We start from the raw sequence: 22,566 nt of genomic DNA, 5'->3' as shown, positions 1-22,566 counted from the left end.
TAGGTATTTTGCATTTTGCATTTGAAATGCTTTTCTAAAAACCATTTTGCATTTTCAAATGGAAAAATTTTGACCCATTTCCATTTTGCATTTCAAATGGTTTTGGGTACCCATTTTGCACATCTCTGCAAATGAGGAGGTTCTCCAAAGAATCGAAGGAGGAAGGTACCTGCTCAGAACCTTGTCCGAAAGGCGTGCAAGATGGATCGGCCATGTTATACGACAAGAAGGCCTCTCGCATGTCATAATGGAGGGTATGACCGAGGGGACCAACTCTAGGGGACGCCCACGCCGAGAGTACCTGGAGGACCTGCTGGTGGACGTGCGCTGCTCATCATATGCACAAGTCAAAAGAGCCGCACAAGACAGGGAAGAATGGAAGAGGAGATTAGATGAAATTGCTGCAAACCAATCCCAGGATTGAAACCAGAGAGAGAGAGTATGTCATCTGAATATGACAAAGTTCCTTACCTAAGATCTAACAGAAATGAAAGAAATTGACAGTGTAAAAACATTTTTATTTGACAACATATATTTACATAGTAGTATAGGTACATATTTACATAATTGACTTGTAAATGGCAGATTGATATCATGAAAATGGCACTTTTAGCAATAATAAATGAATATTACACATATAAATATCCAGAGTATTACATTCAAACAATATATAATTTAAAAATGATGAGATACCTAATATTCCTTTATGCTTGTTATTTTTGCTGAAATTGTGGTAGATACTCTCAGTATCGCCCTGGTAGAAGACCACCATTCAGAATCAAAGGGTTGCTTGAAATGGCTTTAGTCAAGTTTAGTGACGAGATCTAAACAGCTCCATATACATATTTCTAACCCCTTTGAAAGTTAAATATTTGAAAATCTTTCAACAATTTAAGCAGAAAAGAAACTATTTTATATTTTCAGTGGACACTAGGTACATTGGAGTGCGTGGAAATATATCTTAATTTAGATACATTTCGAAAGGAACATTTTTATTAGGACATTATTATTTTTAAGTTACATAATAATATGTACAATCAATAGTTAATTGCAATATGTAATTTATTATTCCATACATAAAATACTTATTACTATCACATTACATAGGTTGCGCAAAACAAGAGTAGACCCAAACAACACACACTTGGTCACACTCCTGACAACTACAGTCCTTGCCAAAAGTCACTGAGAAACAGCCTTTTGTCGTGCTTACACCTGCTAATTGTTAGTGAGAAAGTGACAAAAATTGTATATGTTATTCCAAGTTGAATACTTGAAAAGATTTTGTAGTTTGAAAGATGCTGTATGCAAGCAATGCATCTGTGTGAGCGTGTAATGTGTTTGAATCAACTCTGATTGCAATACCTATAGTACTATCACCCTTCTTCATCACATTACATATTATACTAATAGGTGTTTTACAAGATGCTTTTTTTCATACTGATTCCCGTATGGAAACTATATTGTGACCTATATGAAAAAACTTTGCTTTACACAATCATTATTTTCATATACATAGATAGTTGCCATTAGAGAAAAAATAATAATTTTGGGACGGTGCCAGTGGCGATTTATGGTGTTTCTCACTGGGGGGTTCAATCCATAGACATTAAAATCAATAGATCAGCCAGCCAGGGAGAGGGAAACAAACTAAGTTGTGCAGAGCGCGGGGGGCGGCGTCTCCCTTTCTGTTATTTGTCAATAAATGAATCTGACAGTTTACATGCAACTTGCACTGTAATATCACTATACGGTTCTCGAATATAAAAACTGCTTACAAATTACTAGTCCTTTTTACAACAGCGCGCAAATTGCTTATTGGTTGCGTAATAAACTTAACTACAAATCCCATATGGGGTTAACAAAAGTTCGGGCTTGTTTCCAAAATTGAATATTTTGTTACACTATTTACTTTAGACACTCTTACAAATGTGTTATAATTTACCCACCTCACTCGTTTTTAACATCGCTTCGCCAGGCAGTTTGTTTAAAAACAATATTCAGATCCCGCATAGAAAAGTCCACAATGTACTGCGCTGTAAACCTTAGCCTTACTTTGGCAAACTTTACTTTTCTGCAGTGGGTCTGGTTATTTCAATGTGCGCTCTTCGGTGGTCAATGTCGTTGTTCATTCAAAGCATTCTGGAACCCTCCTGGTGCAAAAAATATGGTCACATGGTTTGGCTCAGGCTCGTCGAAATAATACCCATATTTCATGTCAAGGCAAGTCTTAACAATTTGGATGTCTACGGTTTAATCAGACTTTAAAAAAGGGAGAACAAATTTCCCTCAGATATATGAAAATCTCCTAAGTTGGTCTATACCAGAGGTTCCCAAAGTGGTCTATATGGACCCCTAGGGGTCGATATCGGCTTGCTGGGGGTCTTGTCAGCGAAAAAAAAATTTGGGGGTCCACGAGATTCAAATGGGGGTACATACGAGTGGACCCCCATTTACCTCAAGTCAACATTTAGGAGTTCCGTAAATGACACAACACACCTAACACAAATATAATAGACTGGAAATTACTTATTTGATATTTGTATTTTTATATTTCGTAAAGTTGTTAATTGAGGTATGTAAATAGAGTCTACGTTCCTTTTCGCGTCAGAATTAATATATTCAAGCGAAACATTGCACATTGGAAGCCACGAATTTTCCTAGTTCCCCAACTTGTTTTTGTAAAACGTCCAGGGTAATAATGACGTTCAACATTTAAATGCACTTCACACAGACTTCAAAACTAAGTTTGAGGACATTTTGACTATGGAAATGGAACGTTGAAGAATCAGATATCATGTGACAAGAAGAACTGACCGGAATAAGCACTGACAAAGAACTTAAGGGGCAGTTCTGTAGGGCCAGCTACAGAAAGAAATTCCCGTTGCTTATCCTGCTTCATTTTCATTTGGTGTAATACCTCACAAGGGTGCCCCTGTCTACACAATGTAAAAACAGAGGAACTATACCGCCACCTGGTTGTAGGGCAGGCAAGGGAAGGGAATTTTTTTACGAAAAAAATAAATGATCACACGGGACGTTAATAGTTTTAGGAAAATTCAATATTCGGCAGGCAGGGGGTCTACGGGAAAAAAAATTTTTGCAAGTGGTCTACGGGGCAAAAAAGTTTGGGAACCTCTGGTCTATACCATATTATTATATTTGTAGCAGCCGCGTCATCGCTGCTAGGATCATCATATCATAGATCAGACACTACGTGTAGAAAGGCAAAGAAAAGCTGAATCAATAATCAGACTACAATGTACTACGAAACATGAATTGAAATATCGACCTTTGATACCGCGATACGAAAACTGAGGATAAGACGAACGTTAAGGAATGCTCAAGGACGCTGTACAAATATATAATACACCTCTAGAATGATATTACCAACCATATATTCAGATAATATACAGCAACATACCTACCTGGTAGGTCACTTGAGATTAACACTGTTTCAAGAAACATTCCAGAAAAAGCAACCATTGTTCATATTATTATAAAAGCATCTTGTCATAATATAGAAACATGGCATAGTGTAAAACATCCATTACAATAAGTTGTAATTTGGTAAAACATGCATTATTGTAATTTGACTAAAATCATCACAAAATAGATTAAAATAATCATAAAACATACACAAACAAAAAAAATATAATTCAATATTGAAATTGTAGGAGGGAGGAAACATGTGCTTATTGTTCATATCATATATCTGAATAATTGAGTATAGTATAAACTAACTATCACACAGCTGTCTTGGCATATTTCTTGTTTCATTCGCATTCATACATTTAATTCATTTGATCGTACCAGCCAGTCACATCCCCTTCCCCTCCCCGCTTTCAGCAGCCTAAAATCTTACTCCAAATTACGGGTGTCATAGTCACACTGGCTCTGAGCAGTTGGGACTTCCTGTATGATCACATTAAATAAATCATCACCCATTGAAATACCAGTAAAACAGACACCACATTATTTACTTTAATGGTCTAAATACAGGTAGTCTCATCAAACGAATTAAGAGCAACTTTCATTGAAATACCGGTAAAACAGATGATGAAATCGCACATATCCTCTTTAATTCAACAGGGTCCATTGTCGATAGATGAGTTTCTCTTTGCTCTAAGAAGTAACTTCCGTTGAAATACCGGTAACACCGACAAAGGATGCCGGCATGCTGTAACCCAATCGCTGACAATAGTTTCGCAAAGCATCTTCCATTGAAATACCAGTAAATCATTTATTGCTCCAACAGGCTCACACTCCGATCTCCGAGGGGCTTATAGCTTATTTCTAGAGCAGCACCTTCCCTTGAAATACGGGCAAAACAGACGGAGCGGATAGTCCGGAGTGCACTCGAGCCACATGTTTCTTTAAGTTGGAGGTGTGGTTGCAACGGTAGCCGCACTGATCGCAGCAGTAGGGCCGCTCGTTAGTGTGTGTTCGTTTGTGCACTTTGAGCGAATTAATGAAGTTCGTTCTGAAATTATAAATAAAAAATTAAAAAGTAACTCAGTGAAGAGAAAGATTTTATCAGAGATGTGCAAAATGGGATCCAAAACCATTTGAAATGCAAAATGGAAATGGGTCAAAACTTTTCCATTTGAAAATGCAAAATGCAAAATGGGTTTTAGAAAAGCATTTCAAATGCAAAATGCAAAATACCTATTTTCAAAATGCATTGAAAATGCAAAATGGTTTCTCAGGTCAAACAATTAAAATAATTATAGAATTTAAAAAAAAATTGTCATTTAATATTGGACATCAATGTAGAACAAACATATTACATGATGGTAAATCCAAAAACACCACGACTACAGATTATTAAACTAATATTGCCAACGTAAAAACATAGAAACTGCTATCTAACATTTAATATTACAGAGTCATGGCCCCATGTTCAGTACCTATTTGAATCAGTATTTTTTGTAATGGTATCACTCAATTGCAAGGGCTCCTACCAGGGAGCAACTTGACAAATGTAAATTATCTCTCATAGCGAGGTTGAGGACCGACTGATATTTGGGGCTTATGAAAAAAAGATGAGTGGAGATAGTTGGAAGAATTTTGCAAAAAGCATTTAAAATGGAAAATGCATTGAGAAAAGCATTTAAAATGCAAAATGCAAAATGGTTTTTAGAAAAGCATTTAAAATGCAAAATGGAAAATACCCATTTTGCATTTTGCATTTCCATTTGAAATGGATTTATTTGAAATAAAGCACATCTCTGGATTTTATACATACAGTTTTTTAACCTTTTACACGCGCTACCGTAACAACAGTTGATACGGCAAGAAATCGGAATTGATAGTACTAACTATTGTATCAAATTATGACAAGCCATTGGAAATCACAACCAGATGCCATCAAAGTCCCACGGTATTGACGAAAAAACAACCTCAGTAACTACATTTTCAAAGCCGCGGCAAGGCTTATCACCGGAGTATCTAAATACTCCCACATTTCAGAGCATCTCAAAAATCTGCACTGGCTCAAATGTCCTGAAAGAATCCAGTTCATGGATGGTATTTAAGTCACTTAACGGAATGGCTCCGGCTTATTTATCAGAATTGTGTATTCCAGAAGATTCCAATTCCCGACAGTCAACCCTTAGGTCAGCAACGTCATCAGCTATCGGAAGGTTGAAGGAACCAAAGCGAACACCAGATACCAAGTTCGGTGAGCGTGCTTTCGCCGTGTCAGGACCTAAAGCCTGGAATGGACTGCCACATGATTTGAGAATGATCGCAGACTCGACAGAATTTAGGTCTAAACTTAAAACGCACCTTTTCAGACAGTCGTATCCATAATTTCAGAAACCTCCACTTTCACAGTTGACGGCAATTTAAATTAACAAAATGTAAAAAATACTAAATACAAAATAAAATAAATAAAAATAATAATTAAAAATAAATAAATAAAAATGATAACAACTAACAATTTGTAGGCTTTTTAAGACAGTTAAAATACATTTAAATTAAAATAAAAACTATAGCAGACTTAAGATCATGCGACGACCAGTGTTTTTTGATATAGTGTCCTCTGCGTGCAGTTCTATCTTTTATAAGCATAAACTTTTTAATATAAGCGTGTTTGTCGGAAGTGACTTGCCAGGTAAGTATGTTTTGGTATCTTTTCTAAATAACAAATGTAGATCCTAGGAAATAAATTGTACAGCGCCCTTGAGGTGATTTTTCACAAAAACGGCGCTTTACAAATTATCCAATTATTATTATTATTATTACATACATAATTCAACACAACGCAACACAGTCTGTGACTAAGCATTGTTTAAGGAGTCACAGCACAAAATAAAATAAAATAATTAAGGCTTAAAAGTTCATACTCAATGAACAATATTATGCGTAATTTGTAATAGTCTTTTGGTTGTCTACTAGACGTCTTCTTGGGTTTTACGATGTGATATGGCCAATAGGTAGCACCTAGTGTTAAACAATTCTACAGGTTTCAAGTAAAAAATATAGCTATGTCGATATAAACAATAACAGACCCAACTTTTACAGTACTTTCTCAGTAATCCGTCGCTCAATTACTATAATCGGCTGTTATTTTTGATAAGCACAAAGTCAAGCTCTATAATTTGCAAGTATTCGTACGTCAAATTCAGTGTCTAGACTAGAGCACCAAGCTTTGTGCACCGACGGGTTGTATTACCTTACTCTTACACAATCAGTTGCTATACCGCCGTCTAGCTAGGTAGCTACCTAGGCAACTGCCGCACGTGTTATAGATCATTTCGTTCTGTTTGAATAAGTTTTCAAAATGGAGTTTTCTCACTAGCGTAAATATGACACCTTAACTTAAAGCAAGAAAATCAAATTTTACGAAATACCTGTTTGTTTCCCAAAACACCTGTTTTAATTTTCAGCATACTAATTGGTCACTTGCCCGATTTATGTGGTGACAGATTAGTGAGAAAGTACTATATAATAATGATTGTTCGATATTATTTTGTTAATGTTTGCATCAAGGTCGGCGATTTTCCAACGGTTATAATTCAGTAGTTGACAGCGGGCAAAACACAAAACATGTATATTTTTCATTTTAAGCGACAGTTGTCAATATGTATGTCATTAAGTCAATTGCAATTTTATCATGAACGCAGTTAAAAAGTTGACAAACCTAAATTCGCAGGCATCGCAGAAGTAGGGTTTCTCCTCCGTATGAATGCGTTTGTGCTTCTTGAGGTTGGAAGAGATCTTGCATGCGTAGCGACAACCCTCGAAGTCACACGCGTACGGACTCTCGCCCGTGTGCACGCGGTGGTGCTTACGCAGATCGGCCATCAAGTAACACCTGCAACAATACCATTTCATTACTTCTAGACATAGGGCAATTATAATTCAATATATATTTTTCACAGGATGAATGTATGCCATTCCCACTTGAAACTTGCAAACGATCCAATAATTCATCACAAGGGGATTTAAAAGTCTGTCCCTGAGTTCCATGAGATTCACATACAAGTGGGCATGCACGGAAAAGCAAAATTTCTAGTATTGTGATGTCCTCTGCCTGCTCTGTGCGCGTGGCCTATAGGCAGTACCTCGAGCCCCTAAGCTCAAATTGTGTGTTATGTATATGCGTTAAAAGACTACAAGGACGGTCCATAGGAACTGTTCAAATTTCACGCTTAAAAACAAAACTTAAAACTAGACTAAGAATCACCTCAAAAATACTTTAGATCTATATGAAAGATTAGTGTACCCCACAATGCTTCGCTATTGCTAATGTCTTTCCAGGGCATCTCCAACTTCTTCCACCATTCACTACTGCATACCACAATGCTACTGTTAGAAAAATTACATCACAATGACTTCAATTTGACTCCGTATCTCATTCCAGTGCAGAGATATTGCATTAAGTATTCCTCAGGCGTCCCTGACTACTTCTACCATTTAAACCACCCTTTAAACACTCCTGGCACTAATAAGAATAATCTTTAAAATTTTAAGCGATATCTGTCGACTACTTTTCGAGTTTTGCGAGCACAAACTTACGCAGGATCAATTTTTATGCATGACTAGCTGAAGCGTACCTGGTATTGCTGTGGGTTATCTTTAGGAGATATACATATACCATTGTGGACTTTTTTGTAGGCCTTTTTAAACTGTACAATTCCGTAATACATTATTTTGATGTATCTCATAAGGTTTAGCCAGTGTTAGCAATGCAAGCGCCTGAAAATATTTGTTTTATGATTACAAAACATCGACTTTTTTCTAGTGTCTATAAATATAATATGTATGTTTATATATACAGGGTGTCCGGAAACTCGTAGTACAAGCGGGAAACTGGTGAATCTACATCACATTTGGAGTCGATTTTGTAGTATAATTTTTTTTTATTTGAGCTTTCGTTATCGAGTAAATCGAGTTTGAAGTTGATTTTTTTTTTTTTTTTTAATCAAATTCTTATAAATTATTACTGAAGATCAAAGTACCCAACTAATTAAAACTATTTGAAAGTAAAACAAATGAAGAAACTCGGATTTGAAGCATTATTTTGAAATCACCCTTCATTTAACCCGGTGTAATCATAAAATATTTCTGCTCTGCAGGGTTAAAACATCCGTTATTCAACCCTAAACACCAGAAAAAACTTTAACCCTAAAATACCCGAAAAATATTTTTTTTTGGTTTTTTTTTTTTTTTTTTTGAAAATGCTCAAATCAAAAAACTTTATGTTTTTTTGGGTTCCCCATGTGGTGTAGATTCTCCAGTTTCCCGCTTGTACTACGAGTTTCCGGACACCGTGTATATAAACCTTTCGGAAGAAATTCTCTAAAAGATAGTTAAAACCCAATCCAAATCCTTTACGTAGTTTAGAAGAACCAAGCGCACAAACAGACGCGGATAGCAACTTTATTTTATTGTGTATAGTATAGAAGATAAAATAGTCAAAGCCCATATAGACGGAGACTTGACTCAACTCACCCAGTCCTAAGTATATTTGCGTAACTCACTTGTAAGGGCATATCTCGCAGGCCAGCGACTTGCCCCCTCCGTGCTGCATCATCTTGTGGTGTTTGAGAGCCGCCTTCAGATGGGTGGTAAAGATGCAGGAGTCTGCCGCGTCACACTTCATGGGCTCGCCTGTCGGGTGGTACTGGAACCAGAAACAGATAAGATTATCCTATGAAATGTATGTAAGTTAGGTTATTGAAGGCAACAAGCGGACTGAGTACCAGCGAGGAAAGAGGCGGAAGCAAGTCTTGCGGGATCCAAGTCGGTTATAAGAGTGGCAGCCTGCCACACCAAACTACATACTGCGGAAGGGTGAGGAGTGGAGGATCCTTATTCACCAGGGAATTTGGAGTGGGGTCACAATCTCAGCAATGAGGAAACTAATAAAGAAGAGAAGAATACCTTCTTAGTGTGATACACCAGGCTATTGTTGTGTTTGGCCCGGAAGTCACAGCCGTTCATCTTGCAGGTGTATGGGATCTCCCCCGAATGCTGTCGATAGTGTTTCCTAAGTGAATAAACAAATCATTTATGTACCAACATAAGAATATCGTGATATATTTTTGAAGTACTATGCCGTGTTGAGTTCTTCCATCTTTACCCAACTTTTTCAGAGAGCGTTACAATGTCGTATCAATTCTCTCAGGGCCGGTATTTTAATATTAGTTAAATTATTATGGTTTTTGGCATTTAGTTTTGGTGTAGCCATCAAGTATAGGATCCCAAGAACTATCAAGGTTAGCCCCGTCGTCTCCATTAATATTAATGGGTATTTGTGGATTTCTATTGCCTCCGTAATTAAGTGTGCTCGATGCATTTTGGGTATTCCCAGGACTTCACGAACAAATGCAAAGTAGTGATCGGCAATTGCAGATTTGTCAGGATGGCTGAGTGTCCTTTGAAACGTTGCCTAAAGAAGGAAGAAGTGCTACACGGCATAATACCCTAAAAATAACTCACTATATTACTTTTGACTGAAATCTCAAGTCACGTCCAACATAAACGGTCTTACTACAAAATGTGGTGAAAATTTTATTCAATTGATTAACGACCGTGTATGTGAAAACCTTACTAATTGAAACTGACCAAAAAATAGTTCATGAAGAGATATACATTGCCTATCCATTCAAAGGGGTTTGTTTCTCTGTTGTATAAACTTGAAATAACAATAATTTCTTTAATTTAATTTAATTTTTTCAAGGTATTTTAAATGTTCTATATATTTCTTCATTTTAAAGATGTCGTAAAAAAAAAATACTATTTTAGAAAGTAGATAAAATTACCTTTTAGATTTTTGTATTTGATATACTCTTAATGTTTAAAAATTGTAATATTTTGATTTCAAAAGTGAAAAAAGTTGAAAAAACTTTAGACAAACATTTTTAATAAAACATCGAAAAATTAAAAATTCAAAGAACACAGTCCTTTTTTTGAAGGGTTTTACAAGAAGACTGTAACTTCACTTTTTATATTGTTCATACAATTAAAAATTATAATATAACTTTGTAATGTAATAACTATTTAAACTTTGTATTTACCTACATATGCATTTATGTTATAAAAACAACATCATTTTATGGATTTTTTTAAATTCTCAGGGTAAAAGTCAATTAAAAATAATAACTAGGAAATAACCTTGCTTTTTCCGATAAGATGACACTATATTATTCACAATATGACATTATTAATGGATTCAAACTGACAAAAAATAGTAAATATATTGAATTATACCAATATAATAGTGAATTGGTCATTAAAATAGAAATTATTATTAAAAACATGATTCATGACAAATAAACACAGTCATTCGCTGGGAAACTGACATGCTTTCCTTATAGTAGCGCATGTGCGCAACACTGAAAAATGTAATGTTGTGAGACAATTTTCAGTAGTAATGAAAAGTGTACAGTCTTTGTACAAAGTGTAACAAAAACGTCCTGTAACTGTTGTGAAGTGATTTTTTATTAGTAAGACTGAAAGTTTTTAATCAACATATTGGTTATTAGTTAAATTTATAAGCGTGACAATGAGGAACGACAGTCCATTTTTTTTAATCAATAATAACATACTAACATAAATACCTGTTTATTTTTTTATTGTTATAGTTAGATTTAATGGTTAAAATAATTTTTAAAGTTTTAATTTTTCGGGTCCTTATTTTTATTAATGAATGCAGACAGATTTGAGCTTGGGGAAACGGAATTTCGACAGTTGTACATGATATCGGTAACGGGATGCCGGATTAGTGAGAGATTATCGTAGTTTAAAGTACCCACCTCAGATCTGAAGCGGTAGCCCCTCTATATATGCACTGATCACACTGGAAATCCTTTCTCCCTTTATGGTCGTTCTTTTTATGACTGTTTAATTCGGTCAACTCCGAACTAGTGAATTCGCAATTGGACCGATTGCAGGCGAAAGAACTGACCGAATTCTCCGTTGGTTCTTTCTTCCGTTTTTTTGAGGGCTTTGTTTTTGGGGAAGGCGGCCAATCGGGACTCGAACTTCGAACGGGTGAGGGAAATGAAGAAGAAAAGGGGGAATTAAATCCGTCTAGTTCAATTTTTTCCTCGTCGATTTCGTGTTTGATTTCGTTGCTGATGTTGTTTATAGCGGCTAGTTGTTTGTTTTGTCTTTTCTCACGTTTTTTTTCTCTTCTGTCACGGCGTTCTTGGATCTTTTCTTTAGAGGTTCTCTTGATCTTGGAGGAGAGAAGTGCAGGAGATGGAGGAGAGTGGCATACTGTCATGAGAGGGTCTTGCATGCTCTGGAAAAGAAAAGACAATAAAATGTATAATATGCCTACAATGTAACCTGGTGAACCAAATGGTGCAACCACCATTCAGAATCAAAATATTGCTTGGTACGGTTGTTTTTTTTTTTTAATATGACACATTGCAAGACCTACCCTGGCTTATTCTTCTACTTTGGTATGTTGGGTAGGTCAGAGGGGGACATATAGGTCTGCGAGCCAGTCTAGGGCCTTAGGAGTCGCCCTGTAGACCTCATCAATCCTGCCGGGAAATGAACGTTCAGTGGTCCGCATCGCATTCACACATCGCTGATTCTTTAAGACCCCACCTACGCATCATGCAAGCACATTGGCTGTGGGAGCACCTTATCCTTTTATGGAGGACCAGAGTTTAGGAGACAAACCCAGGCTGTCTCTCAGTGGGGTTGTGTACGAGTTGGGCATTTCAGACATCAGCCAATTGCCAGTCAAGTTTCCACCTATCTTCTGGAATTAGAGGAAACTCTCTCCTTCCATCCAGAAAGGTTGTTGGGGCTTCAGATGGCATGCAGGATGAGAGACAACATCATCGTGCAAAGGTATTGTGCTATTTTGCAGCGCCTTCTTGTATTCCTTTGCAGAACTGTGTAAAGCCAAGATAAACTGGGATATGTTTTATGGCAGAATACGGAAAAGGCCATGGGAAAGATTTGTAAATGGGGATCTTGAAGATTTGGGATTAAAAGAATGAGTAAACACAAAAGCTGGCAGCTTCTCACCTCATCGCTGCCGCTGGACACGTGCTGAATCTTCAGAAATCCCTTAGGTACAACCTCTACATATAGGACGTGCTTTGTGGCGGGCCCGCTGGCCTGTACGCTCTCCAGATATCGTGCCGGGGACCTTCTCCTCTGTCGCACTGACACACCCAACTGGAAACATGCAACAGTAGTTTTATTACTCAAGTAAAACGCACTTTTAGCCATTATAAGAATAAGTGAAAGATTTGGTAAGGAGACAATGAAAGATGTAAATTGTGAGGTCGCAGTGTTTATTTGAGACAGTAGCGCAGTTGTGTGAGATAACTCCGGACCGATGCTCACATAGTTAGTGGATGTAGATCGATGGTGATTTCCCCAGGCCGAAGATCGGCACCGCGTCGGTGGATATTGTCAGCGGTGAATCCACCATGTCGAAGATCACACCAGGTGTAAGCGGCGATGACGTTGGTGGAGTGGTCGAAGCGATTAAGTCGGTGGAGACCGGACTTGTGGATGTGTTCAGTTCTGGTGAAGACGTTGAGTCTTCCAGGTACACCAGTGTGAAGCGGGATAGCCGAAGGTATAATTGACCTGGTCGGCAGATGCATGGGAGGTGTAAGTCGGTGACGAAGACGCAGGGTCAAGGCGCAGACCGGCGAAGATGTCGCAGGGTCTAGGCGCGTGGGGAGCGCAGGCCAGGGATGACATCCAAGGCCAGAGTGTTAATTATAATCCCGCAGAGTTGATGATTATCCGTGGCCTCTCCTTTAAGGTTCATGCAATGCCGGGCATAGTAAGTACGTCCGTGGCCTATAGCGGTACGGTGAAGTGGCCAGCAGGTTGCTCACTTGTAGCTGATTGTTAACTGACTAAGAGAATAATCCAGCGAGTAGGTAGATGCGCCGTACCTACGATGCTTTTATTACCTCACTGACAGCCAAACAGTTGCTGCGTAGCCGTCATTTCTATGTTGTCTCATTCTTTGTTGACTGTTTTGTTCCTAGCATTGATTTTAAGAACACCCATTGTTACAAAATGTCTGAAACAAGTGATGCCATGTATAAAGTCTCAACGAAGTGAGTCGAAACAACTGACTGCGGGAGACTGGCGCCGCCGACGAGTTTACATAATGTCAGCAATGTGTGCCTGTTTACGAACCTCCAAGCAAATGAATGGCGGTAGTCAACAAGATACTTGAATCTACTAGTTTCGGATTCTTGCGTATCCCAATGGAAGAAGGGCCTAAGCATTATCTACAAACAACAATAACAGAAGTGCATGAATGCGAATAAAGCAAGGAGTCCATGCCAATAATAGTATATTATCTCATCATCGCTCTGGTGAAAGACCAACAGTCAGAATTGAAATGTTGCTTGAAATGAATTTAGTGACCAGACGCTACCCAACCTTCTTCTCTCCCATCTTTTTCTCTTCCTAACTTTTTGTCTTATCCCACATAATTTATGGGTATTCTTAATACCCATAAATTATTTAAAAAGCACTTGCTTTCAACTTAGAAAAAAAAAAAAAAAAAAAAAAAAAAAAAAAAAAAAAAAAAAAAAAAGTTTTTTTTAAAAGTTTTTTTTTTACTTAAAAAAAACTTACTTTCAGATAGCATAAGCAATAGATTCAAAACAAATGGCTTAATAGCCATTCCTATGCTTAGAACGACCACGGCTCAGCACCACTATTCGTATTTAGGTGTGAGATGGTACAATATATTATTGTCCAAAAATAAAATTAGTGTAACCGAAACTGTGAATTATGAACAATTCAAAAAGTTAATTAAGTCCCTAAAATTGGATAATGATATATTGTACCCCTAATTTTCTTACACTTACTCAATCTGTAAAAAATATATATTAATTTGATTGTCTTTAAAAAAAACTACTTTTCTAAATTTTTCTTGATATATTGTACCCTTAATTTCCTCACGCTTACTTAATCTGTAAAAAGATGAATTATTTTAATTATCTTAAAAAAAACAATTTTCTAATTTGTGTACCTATGTTAATATTATGTTTGTATTTATTTCAAAAGTTTTTGATTATTGTTTAAAAAATCATTAGAACTAAATGTAAAGACTCCTCCCATAAACACGAGCTCCTGGAGCTCAACTTATGGAGAAATAGAATAATAATGAACAAATTATTTATAAGTCTGCATATTGTTATCATTTATAATGTTAAATAATAAAAATAAAAAAAATAAAAAAATAAAATTACTATAAGAACCAACTATTTACATAGGGAGAGATGGGAAAAGATGCATTAAACTTTATTTTTTTTTTCAATCATAGTTTCCCATGTTTGATCTTATTAGTGTGACTTTGCCGAAAGGTTCTGCTTCAATCTAAATACGGACGAATTATAAATAACCCAGACCAAGAACCAAATAATTTCGGGCATGATTTTTCATCTTCCCAATGTAAATAGTTATTTATTGTAGTAATTAAGTTGAAACAAAGTGTTATTGCTGTATTTTGGACATATTTTGAGTACGGAAATTTTACCCCACTGGCTCCGAACAGTTGGGACTCTTGAGAAGTATTCAAATTTTATTATTGTATTAAAAGAAGATGCAAGGAACGTGCGCCAAGACAGAGTTGTGTGGCGGTCTATCCTCTCTGCCTACCCCTTCGGGAATAGACGTCATGTTTAGTTAGTTATAGCACTATTTTATTACGTAATGAGTTAGGAATATGCATTTTTATAATAAGGAAAAGCGTATAAGACCGCGTAACTGAAATAGATTCGTAAAGGTATTAGCTAAAAATATATTTTGTGCACACGGAACGTAGCCCAATACTAAATGGATGACTCAATGCGAACGCTATTTACTGAATGAAACAACAATAATAAAACCAAAAAGATATTAATGATCGACATTTAGAACTTACTAATATAAATAAATGGGTAAAAACTCACCGAATCCGCTTTCAGATCCATTTTGCACCAACTTTCAACCTACTAATTGACCAAACCAGGATATTTAAATTGAAAATTTTAAAAAGGAATTTCAACACTTGGTTTTAGCTGAGTTTATTCAAAATTGGAACGTTTTTACAAGGCATTACTAATTTCAAATTAGTAGATTTAGTTTTTTGAAAAAACAAACATTGTTTTGACATTTCGTGTATGTATTCGTTTTTTTAAATCATAGACAGTGGAGTAGATTCCGAATTCCATTTGACAGAAGATTTTTTTTTTCTAAAATCGAAAATCTATGCACTGTTGTCTACGGTATCTTCTCATTTAGCACTGTTCACACAATAACAATTATTAGCTAACGATCACAGTACTTCACAGGTAAATTGGTTATAAATCAGCGTAGATCAAACTTGTTCATAATCGACTCAAAAGAGAAAATTCGGTGAAATTGAATAAAAGTCAAATTTTAAAATCATAAAAAATAAACCGCAAAAACTTTTTGATCAAAGTGTACACTTTTTGCTTTTGCTTGACGTTGCTAATTTGATAAGTAGAAGTAAGCAAGACAAAGGCCATTTTAAGTGACGTTTAGCGAGGACATCACTGTGAAAGTACGTATCTACAATACACATAATCGATTGCGTTGTTGAGAATCGGTGCAATCTATTTAACAGTTTTTTTGACCTCATGTACCTTGTTGCGATAGCTTTTGGAATATACCGGAATATTAAATTTCCATCCGCGAGTTTCCTGTGTATAAAATATAGAGAGGGGAACGGAATGGAACTATGAGAGGAAGCCACCAAAATAATGAAAGTCCTATCTTTGGTCTTGGTGTCCTCAACGTTCCCTCTCTCTGCCAGCACGAAAAAACTTCACGGCGTATTGCACTTAACCCGGAATTACAATCTATTATCAGAGGCTCTGAAGAAATTGTACTGAAGGTACTTCCCGTCTCCTGGTGACAAAGTTATAGGACGGGAAGGTAGGGAGTAAATTATTAGAGATAAAAATGGCTATATGACCGAACGGTTCCATGATATTTCATCAAAATGAAAATTCAACACATCTTTAAAAAGTGATGTTTTAAAAGTCGTGATACAAAAACTAGGTTTAATAGTTACCTATTGTATTTGTAATCTATTTAACCTAGGTTTTGTTTCATCACTTTTCTTGACTTTATATCACTTTTTGGAGGTGTGTTGAATTTTAATTTTGATGACATAGGTACTCGGTCGCCATGCCGGAACACACACACTGAGATGAAAAAATACAATGTTTTCTTTTTTCTCTTCGTTTAGGTACCTACATAAATATTAATTTGTAGAAATATGAGGAATATGCACCCAACCTTTGCTTAACCCTTTGTGTAAAAGTTTTTTATTTGCAAGAAACCACCCGGTCGGATATTTTTGCTCCTAATGTGAACTGTGAACAGCGCTTAAATTTGCTCATGATTGTTTATCAACAAATCAACTATCATTCTACGTGATTGATTTATTTATGCATTCTACTTAAAAGTTTATCTATGCTAGAAACTGTCAAAGTCAAATCCAGGGGCATTTAACTAAGCTTTGGCCATGAAACTCATTTGAAACCGCCACGCCCACCTCAAAATACTTATAGAAAACGAATAATATGGCTAAAAGCTCAGATCTCATTGGTGAGAACAGAAGGATTGGTTTGATCTCTCGCTCTCTACCATAATGACTCGTGTAACAGAAAGAGATGACGAAATTATGCCGTTTGACAGTTTTCAAATCATTCAAACAAAATGACAGTGGTTTATTTATACACGCGGGTTGTCATTTGCTGCCGAAATACTATCATTTCCGTCGAAAATATTGCGTGTTAAAGTTGTTCGTGATAAAAATACAATATAAGCCAGTATAGTGTTAGCGAGTTATAAACATATTATATTCAACCTACCTACGTAAGTTCAAGTTTAAAGTGAATTAACAGTTTTAGGTTATTCGTTCGGTTTTTTGAACAATGCTTGATACTTGACATATGTCTTCCTCCACAACGTATAAATGTTATTTATTATATCGATAAACTTATTCATGTTATTGATTAGTGTTATCCTGTATTATCTTATTGTTTTGGTGAAATTAAAGATTTTTAAACATATGTAACCATGAGTTCATGAGGCTGAAAAATGTCGGAATTTTTCGTCGTACTGTCGGACAATCATGTTTTGGAAATTTTCTTCAGTGTTTTTGCAAATTTCTTGTCATTTTGGGTGTCTTCTTCTCAGATTAACAAGTTTCATCTTAAGGAAATGCACTGTAAAAGTTTATTTTCTTAGTCAGATGAACCTTGCCCTTGGAAAACATTTCGACATTTTCTGCTTCAAGGACATTTTTATAATAGTTTTTTTGGGCTAGTGAGTGAATAGAGTAGGCTGAGAGCAATTATGTTGTCTATGGTCGCATCTTTTTTTAAATGGCCTTGAGTTTCCTCTACCTTGTCTACTGCTCTGCTCCGCACGGTAGGTACTGCTTGTATATCTGTGGTTAAGTACTGTATAATTCTGTTGGATACAAAAAGCCGGAAGATATCGATCTAGAGAGTGGTATATTTATGGTCAAATCGCTGTCATATCTCTATATTCCATCTATCGTTATGCTATCCTTCACATTAAATCAGTGAAAAAATACACAAAAGTGCAATTTCTGTTAAAGATTTATTATTTTATGTCTTTGGTGTGAATATATCGTATATATTTGCTGTGCAATTGAAGAAATTGTTGGTTAATTTAATTAAATATGACAGAGTTTGTCGACGTTTTTCCCACGGAGCTAGAACTGACCAATACACCGGGAGACCTTGTCTGTCCCGAGGAAAATTGCAACAGCGTCTTTAAGAAGTCTCCTCACTTGACAATGCATCTCGTTAAGCATCACAAAATAGGCAAATTAGGCTTATTAACTAAGCAATGTATTTCAAGATTTTTCTGCCCCGTTGAGCGATGTATTTACAATAAAACCTCGGCAGCCTGCAAGAGTTTTTCGCAAAATCGTTTGTTGAAGCAGCATTATATGAAAGTGCATGGACAGAAGAAATACGAGTGCGTTAAATGCGAAACAAAGTTTTCAATTCAATCTATCTACAAAAGACATTTAAGTGAATGCGGTAACATGTTTTTCTGTGAAGCTTGTGGATGGGAGTATAACAACAAAGGTTCTTTAGTGTTACATCTATCTAGAAAACACCCTGATTTACACAGATTATACAAACAAAATAAGTATAAACTTTGTAACACTTCTGCCAGCAAAACTGATACTGTTGATTTAGACAGTAAAAAATTGCCTATTTGTCACAATGCTGAATCATCAGTTATACCTCAAACTTTTAATGTTATCAGTGATACCGGACAGAATAACTTCATGTTGAATCATGCTGAAGCCAGCGGGATGTGTTCTGAAGTAAGAATTGCTTTCCAAGAGTCTGGAGAATTTAGTGTTAAAACTAAAAAAGTGAAAAATGAAGTCATTCGTTTAAATGAATGTGAAAATGGCGATAGTTTAGCTTCGGGTGTTGTTGATTCCGCAAAAAAACAGATATGTTCGTATAATACTAGAAATGTTGGTTCGTTTCTAAATAGCAATGGAGTTTGCTCTATTAATGTTGATGAAAACATGATTAATACAGCATCTTCTGGTGTAATGAATTATATTTTGATTCCTACAGGAAGTTTTTATCCAAATTTCTCTTCTTTGTCAGATAATGAAGTCATTTCTAAGGAAAAAGTGACAAAAAAAGGCAGGAAAAAAGTAAAGCAAGGTATTAAGAAAACTTGTGTAGCTAAACGTAGTAAGAAATCATATAAAGTTAAAGAATCGAAGAAGAAACAGTTGATTGTTTTAGAATCTACAATGAGCACTGATGAATCCAGCGTTTCTTCGTTTAATCAGGACCGCTTTACTCAGACCACATTAAAAACAGTGATAAAAGCTAAGGATTGTGATACTCAAAAATTCAACGTGGAAACACAAACTTCAACAGCCGGAACTAAACCAAAACACAAAATCAAAATAGATAAATCAACTAATTTATCTTATGATAACAACAAGAGAACGTTTGCAACGCAAACACATAGAAGTATTCTTAATAAAATCAAAAAAGATCAACCCAATGATAAAGTGGCTAAAACTTGCAATAGAAGTGTCACAGAAAAACAACACAATAAAATTAAAGCGAAGGAATTTAACAGATTGTCTAAAGTCGCTCTCAAAAATGTCGATCTGTCTGTTAAAACCAATACTTTTACAAATAGTTTTAATGTGTCAATGCAGACAGATGGAAACGGTGAGAATATTTATGAAGCTAAGCATTTTAACATTGAGAAAAAGGATAGCCAAGTTCAAACCGTGATGCCGCCATGTTTAACAGAAAAAAACAGGACATCCATTGAAAAATCTGGTGCTTTTTGTGACCTTGGCGCAGTCAGTACTCCTACAAACTTTGATTCAACGGATATGTCTGCGCAATTTGCTTATAGAGATCTGATGGATGATAAATCCAATGCCGGAAACTCTACGACGATTGAAACGCAAACAGCGCTAGACGAATTACTATATTCAAATCGCTGGAAACACGAATCTATCTTGTTTTCTGAACTGATTTGTCTGTCGGACATACAAACACAAACAACTTGGCCTACGGACGGCAAAAACGTTAATAGCGGACTTAATTTCAATGATAATTGTATAAATCCTGAATTAATCGACGACATGCCGAAATATTCTGACTCTGAGAATGCTTTGATATCGACGGAAACACAAACTAATGAAAATATCTTCGATTTCCCTATTAAAATTCCATTGTACGAAGAAACTAGAAATGAATCTCCTGATTTTTCGTTTAAAGAGACGCAAACTTGTGATTGTTTCGCCGATTCAATCAATTTCGATTACGACTTCGGTAATTTGCATTCTGGTTCGTTTTCGTCAAATAATTCCCACTCGAAAAATTGTTGTAGAGGTCTTTTGAATAGAAAATCAGACGTGCTTTTGTCTTGTACATCGAGTGAAACCCAGACTTATAGTATGAAAGATTCAATTATAAGCAAAAATTTAAACAATGATAGCTCTTGACCGTGGTTTTTCTAACCATTTTCAAGTAAAAGTGGGAAAATTCTTGATAAATTGGGGTATTGAAGTTATTCGGTTAGTCGAGGGCATGGGAAGTCACTTGGTCCAGCACAGATGTGCCTCCGGGGAACTGACGAAGGGGACTTTCTTCGACGAATTCTTTCAAGCCCATTTACATCACTACGCACAGCTACTGAGACTGCACGTCTTCCGAGAGTGAACCCTGCTAGTTTTATAGAAATAATAATGTACCTCTACTATATTACGTACTACTTATTTTAAAATATGTAGGGATATGTATTAGCACATACTTTGTTGTATCTCAAACTGAATTGAAACTCTATTGTATGTAATAAAATTGCATCAACCGATTGGTGATGGAATGTATAATAAAATAAAATGATAATACGTTTCACTTTTTCTCTGTTTTATACTATTATATTTCTTTTACTGTTATTATGCTTGCTCACGCAATACATATATATGGGATTGGTAGGTATGCATTTGCACAGACTTGGTGGATAGGAAATCTCAAATTCTGCAATTGTCCTACCTACCCAATGTACCCATCCCAAAATGTCACCATGACTGGTTTAATTGTTGTAAGATGTCAATACAGTGACATTATGCTCATTTGGAACACTGCAGAATTCAGTGTAAAATAATATCTCAGAGAGGGGAGAATTGACATATAATTTAACCACAACTAAGGGTGGGCTGCCCCTTCAGCCAACGAAAAAACCCTGCCGCTTATGCAGCACCCAGCGTTTGGGGCGTACTGGGCAATCTCCACAGCCATACTCTCCTGCCCCATTGCCTTGAACCGCAGTCAGAAGAACGTACCCTTTATTTGGTGTATCTAGTTGCTTTACTCTCCAGCTCCCTACCCAACCTTTTTAACCTGATCCTTCCCAACTTCTCCTTAAATCCCCCAAACAAAAAAAAACAAAAAATTTATGAACTCGCACCAAAATAACATCAATTTCCATCTCTTCCTTCCTTGGAGTGCGGTCTGCTTTAGCTCAGAGGACCCTTCAATTTGTGCGTGCTAGGTGGGAGAGGTAATCACATCTGCAATGGATTGCTACATTCTCTTCTCCGTCAAATCCTTGGAAAGGTTGGCACATACCTTGAGAATAACAGCATCCTAAGCGATCGGCAATATGGATTCCGTCGAAACCGATTGCGTGGCTATCGTGGGGTATGTAATGTATATTTGGAACGTTTTGGAGAAACTCAAACAGTTGGGTTGGATAACTCCAAAGCCTTTGATAGGGTCTGGTACCGGGCGCTTGAAGGAAAGTTACCATCGTATGGGATCAATACAACCCTGCATAGTTGGATTGTGGACTTTTTCAAGGGCAGAACAATTCAAACATCAACGATATTGTTGAATGTGCACCGATTTATTGATACGCTGATGACAGCACCGTTCATGAGGGTTATCTTTTTGGCAAGCCCTATTCCACTCTTGATGTCCGTACAGCTCGGGTAGGTTTGAGACAAAAAGTTGACAACCACCTCGAGAAGGTTCGCGCCTGGGGTAAGGCCAACCTGGTCAGAGACTGTGGTGTAATTTGATGGCACTCTCCCTTCCAATCTGTCTTCCAAGAAACTGGGCGTCTTGTATAGGTCTACCAGATTCTTCAATAGTTACCAGCTGCCAACCCTAAACAAATAATTTGGGATTCAAGTACACCCAAAAATTGAATTTGGGAGCCACCTCTGGGCTGGAGCCAGTACAATACTTGATAAACCTACATGATTCTGTATAAAGGAGGGCAGTCCGTCTGATTGACAATCCATTGTTAACAGACCGATTGCCATCTCTAATACACTGATGCTCGACGTACACGAGCGGAACACCTGTTCACAGCTGATGTCGGCTCCATGAGAATGGGCCACTTCTTCGACTCGATTTTGTGTAAGACGGCTCGTATGTTACCGGCAACTGTTTTTCCTCCTTTATATAATACTGGCCTCATCAAGACCCGCATTAATAAATCCTTCTCTACAGCCCCTATCTTAAGCCGCCCCACAACTCTGTCCAACCGGGT

General features: G+C 36.6%; 2 protein-coding genes across 3 annotated transcripts; one reads left to right on the top strand and one right to left on the bottom strand.

Annotated features, from left to right (window-relative positions):
• Positions 1–525: 525 nt before the first annotated feature.
• On the bottom strand, positions 526–15,627 carry LOC149414705 (uncharacterized). Of its 2 annotated transcripts, none has more exons than XM_089643590.1 (7): positions 15,411–15,627; positions 12,502–12,654; positions 11,268–11,758; positions 9,394–9,499; positions 8,991–9,133; positions 7,148–7,321; positions 526–4,483 (listed from the first exon to the last, which is right to left on the bottom strand). In XM_089643590.1, exons 1-7 carry the CDS (start codon positions 15,429–15,431, stop codon positions 4,297–4,299), a joined length of 1,275 nt encoding a protein of 424 aa, XP_089499716.1. In that variant the 5' UTR covers positions 15,432–15,627; the 3' UTR covers positions 526–4,296. The 2 variants fall into 2 exon arrangements, with proteins under 2 accessions (XP_089499716.1, XP_089499717.1); XM_089643591.1 differs by lacking the exon at positions 15,411–15,627 and adding an exon at positions 14,996–15,207.
• A 2,378-nt stretch (positions 15,628–18,005) lies between these two features.
• Positions 18,006–20,836, top strand: Asciz (ASCIZ zinc finger protein). The gene has a single exon (XM_089643109.1). The coding sequence runs from the start codon at positions 18,182–18,184 to the stop codon at positions 20,510–20,512; it is 2,331 nt and encodes a 776-aa protein (XP_089499235.1). The 5' UTR covers positions 18,006–18,181; the 3' UTR covers positions 20,513–20,836.
• Positions 20,837–22,566: the final 1,730 nt, after the last annotated feature.

The sequence above is a fragment of the Hesperophylax consimilis genome, chromosome 19 (assembly GCF_061612785.1).
Source record: "Hesperophylax consimilis isolate HC1 chromosome 19, BYU_Hcon_1.0, whole genome shotgun sequence".
NCBI lineage: Eukaryota > Metazoa > Arthropoda > Insecta > Trichoptera > Limnephilidae > Hesperophylax > Hesperophylax consimilis.
Note: the sequence above shows the minus strand (reverse complement) of the source record. Positions and strands in the feature narration are given on the sequence as shown.

What these genes read in the sequence shown, in the direction of transcription:
- LOC149414705 (XM_089643590.1), bottom strand. Translation starts at nt 15,431, where the DNA reads ATGGATCTGAAAGCGGATTCG. An exon ending in TGGATCTGAAAGCGGATTCG is followed by an intron (nt 12,655 to 15,410) that starts GTGAGTTTTTAC and finishes GCATGTTTCCAG; the next exon opens with TTGGGTGTGTCAGTGCGACA. An exon ending in TGCGATGCCTGCGAATTTAG is followed by an intron (nt 4,484 to 7,147) that starts GTTTGTCAACTT and finishes TTATAATTTCAG; the next exon opens with AACGAACTTCATTAATTCGC.
- Asciz (XM_089643109.1), top strand. Translation starts at nt 18,182, where the DNA reads ATGACAGAGTTTGTCGACGTTTTTCCCACGGAGCTAGAACTGACCAAT.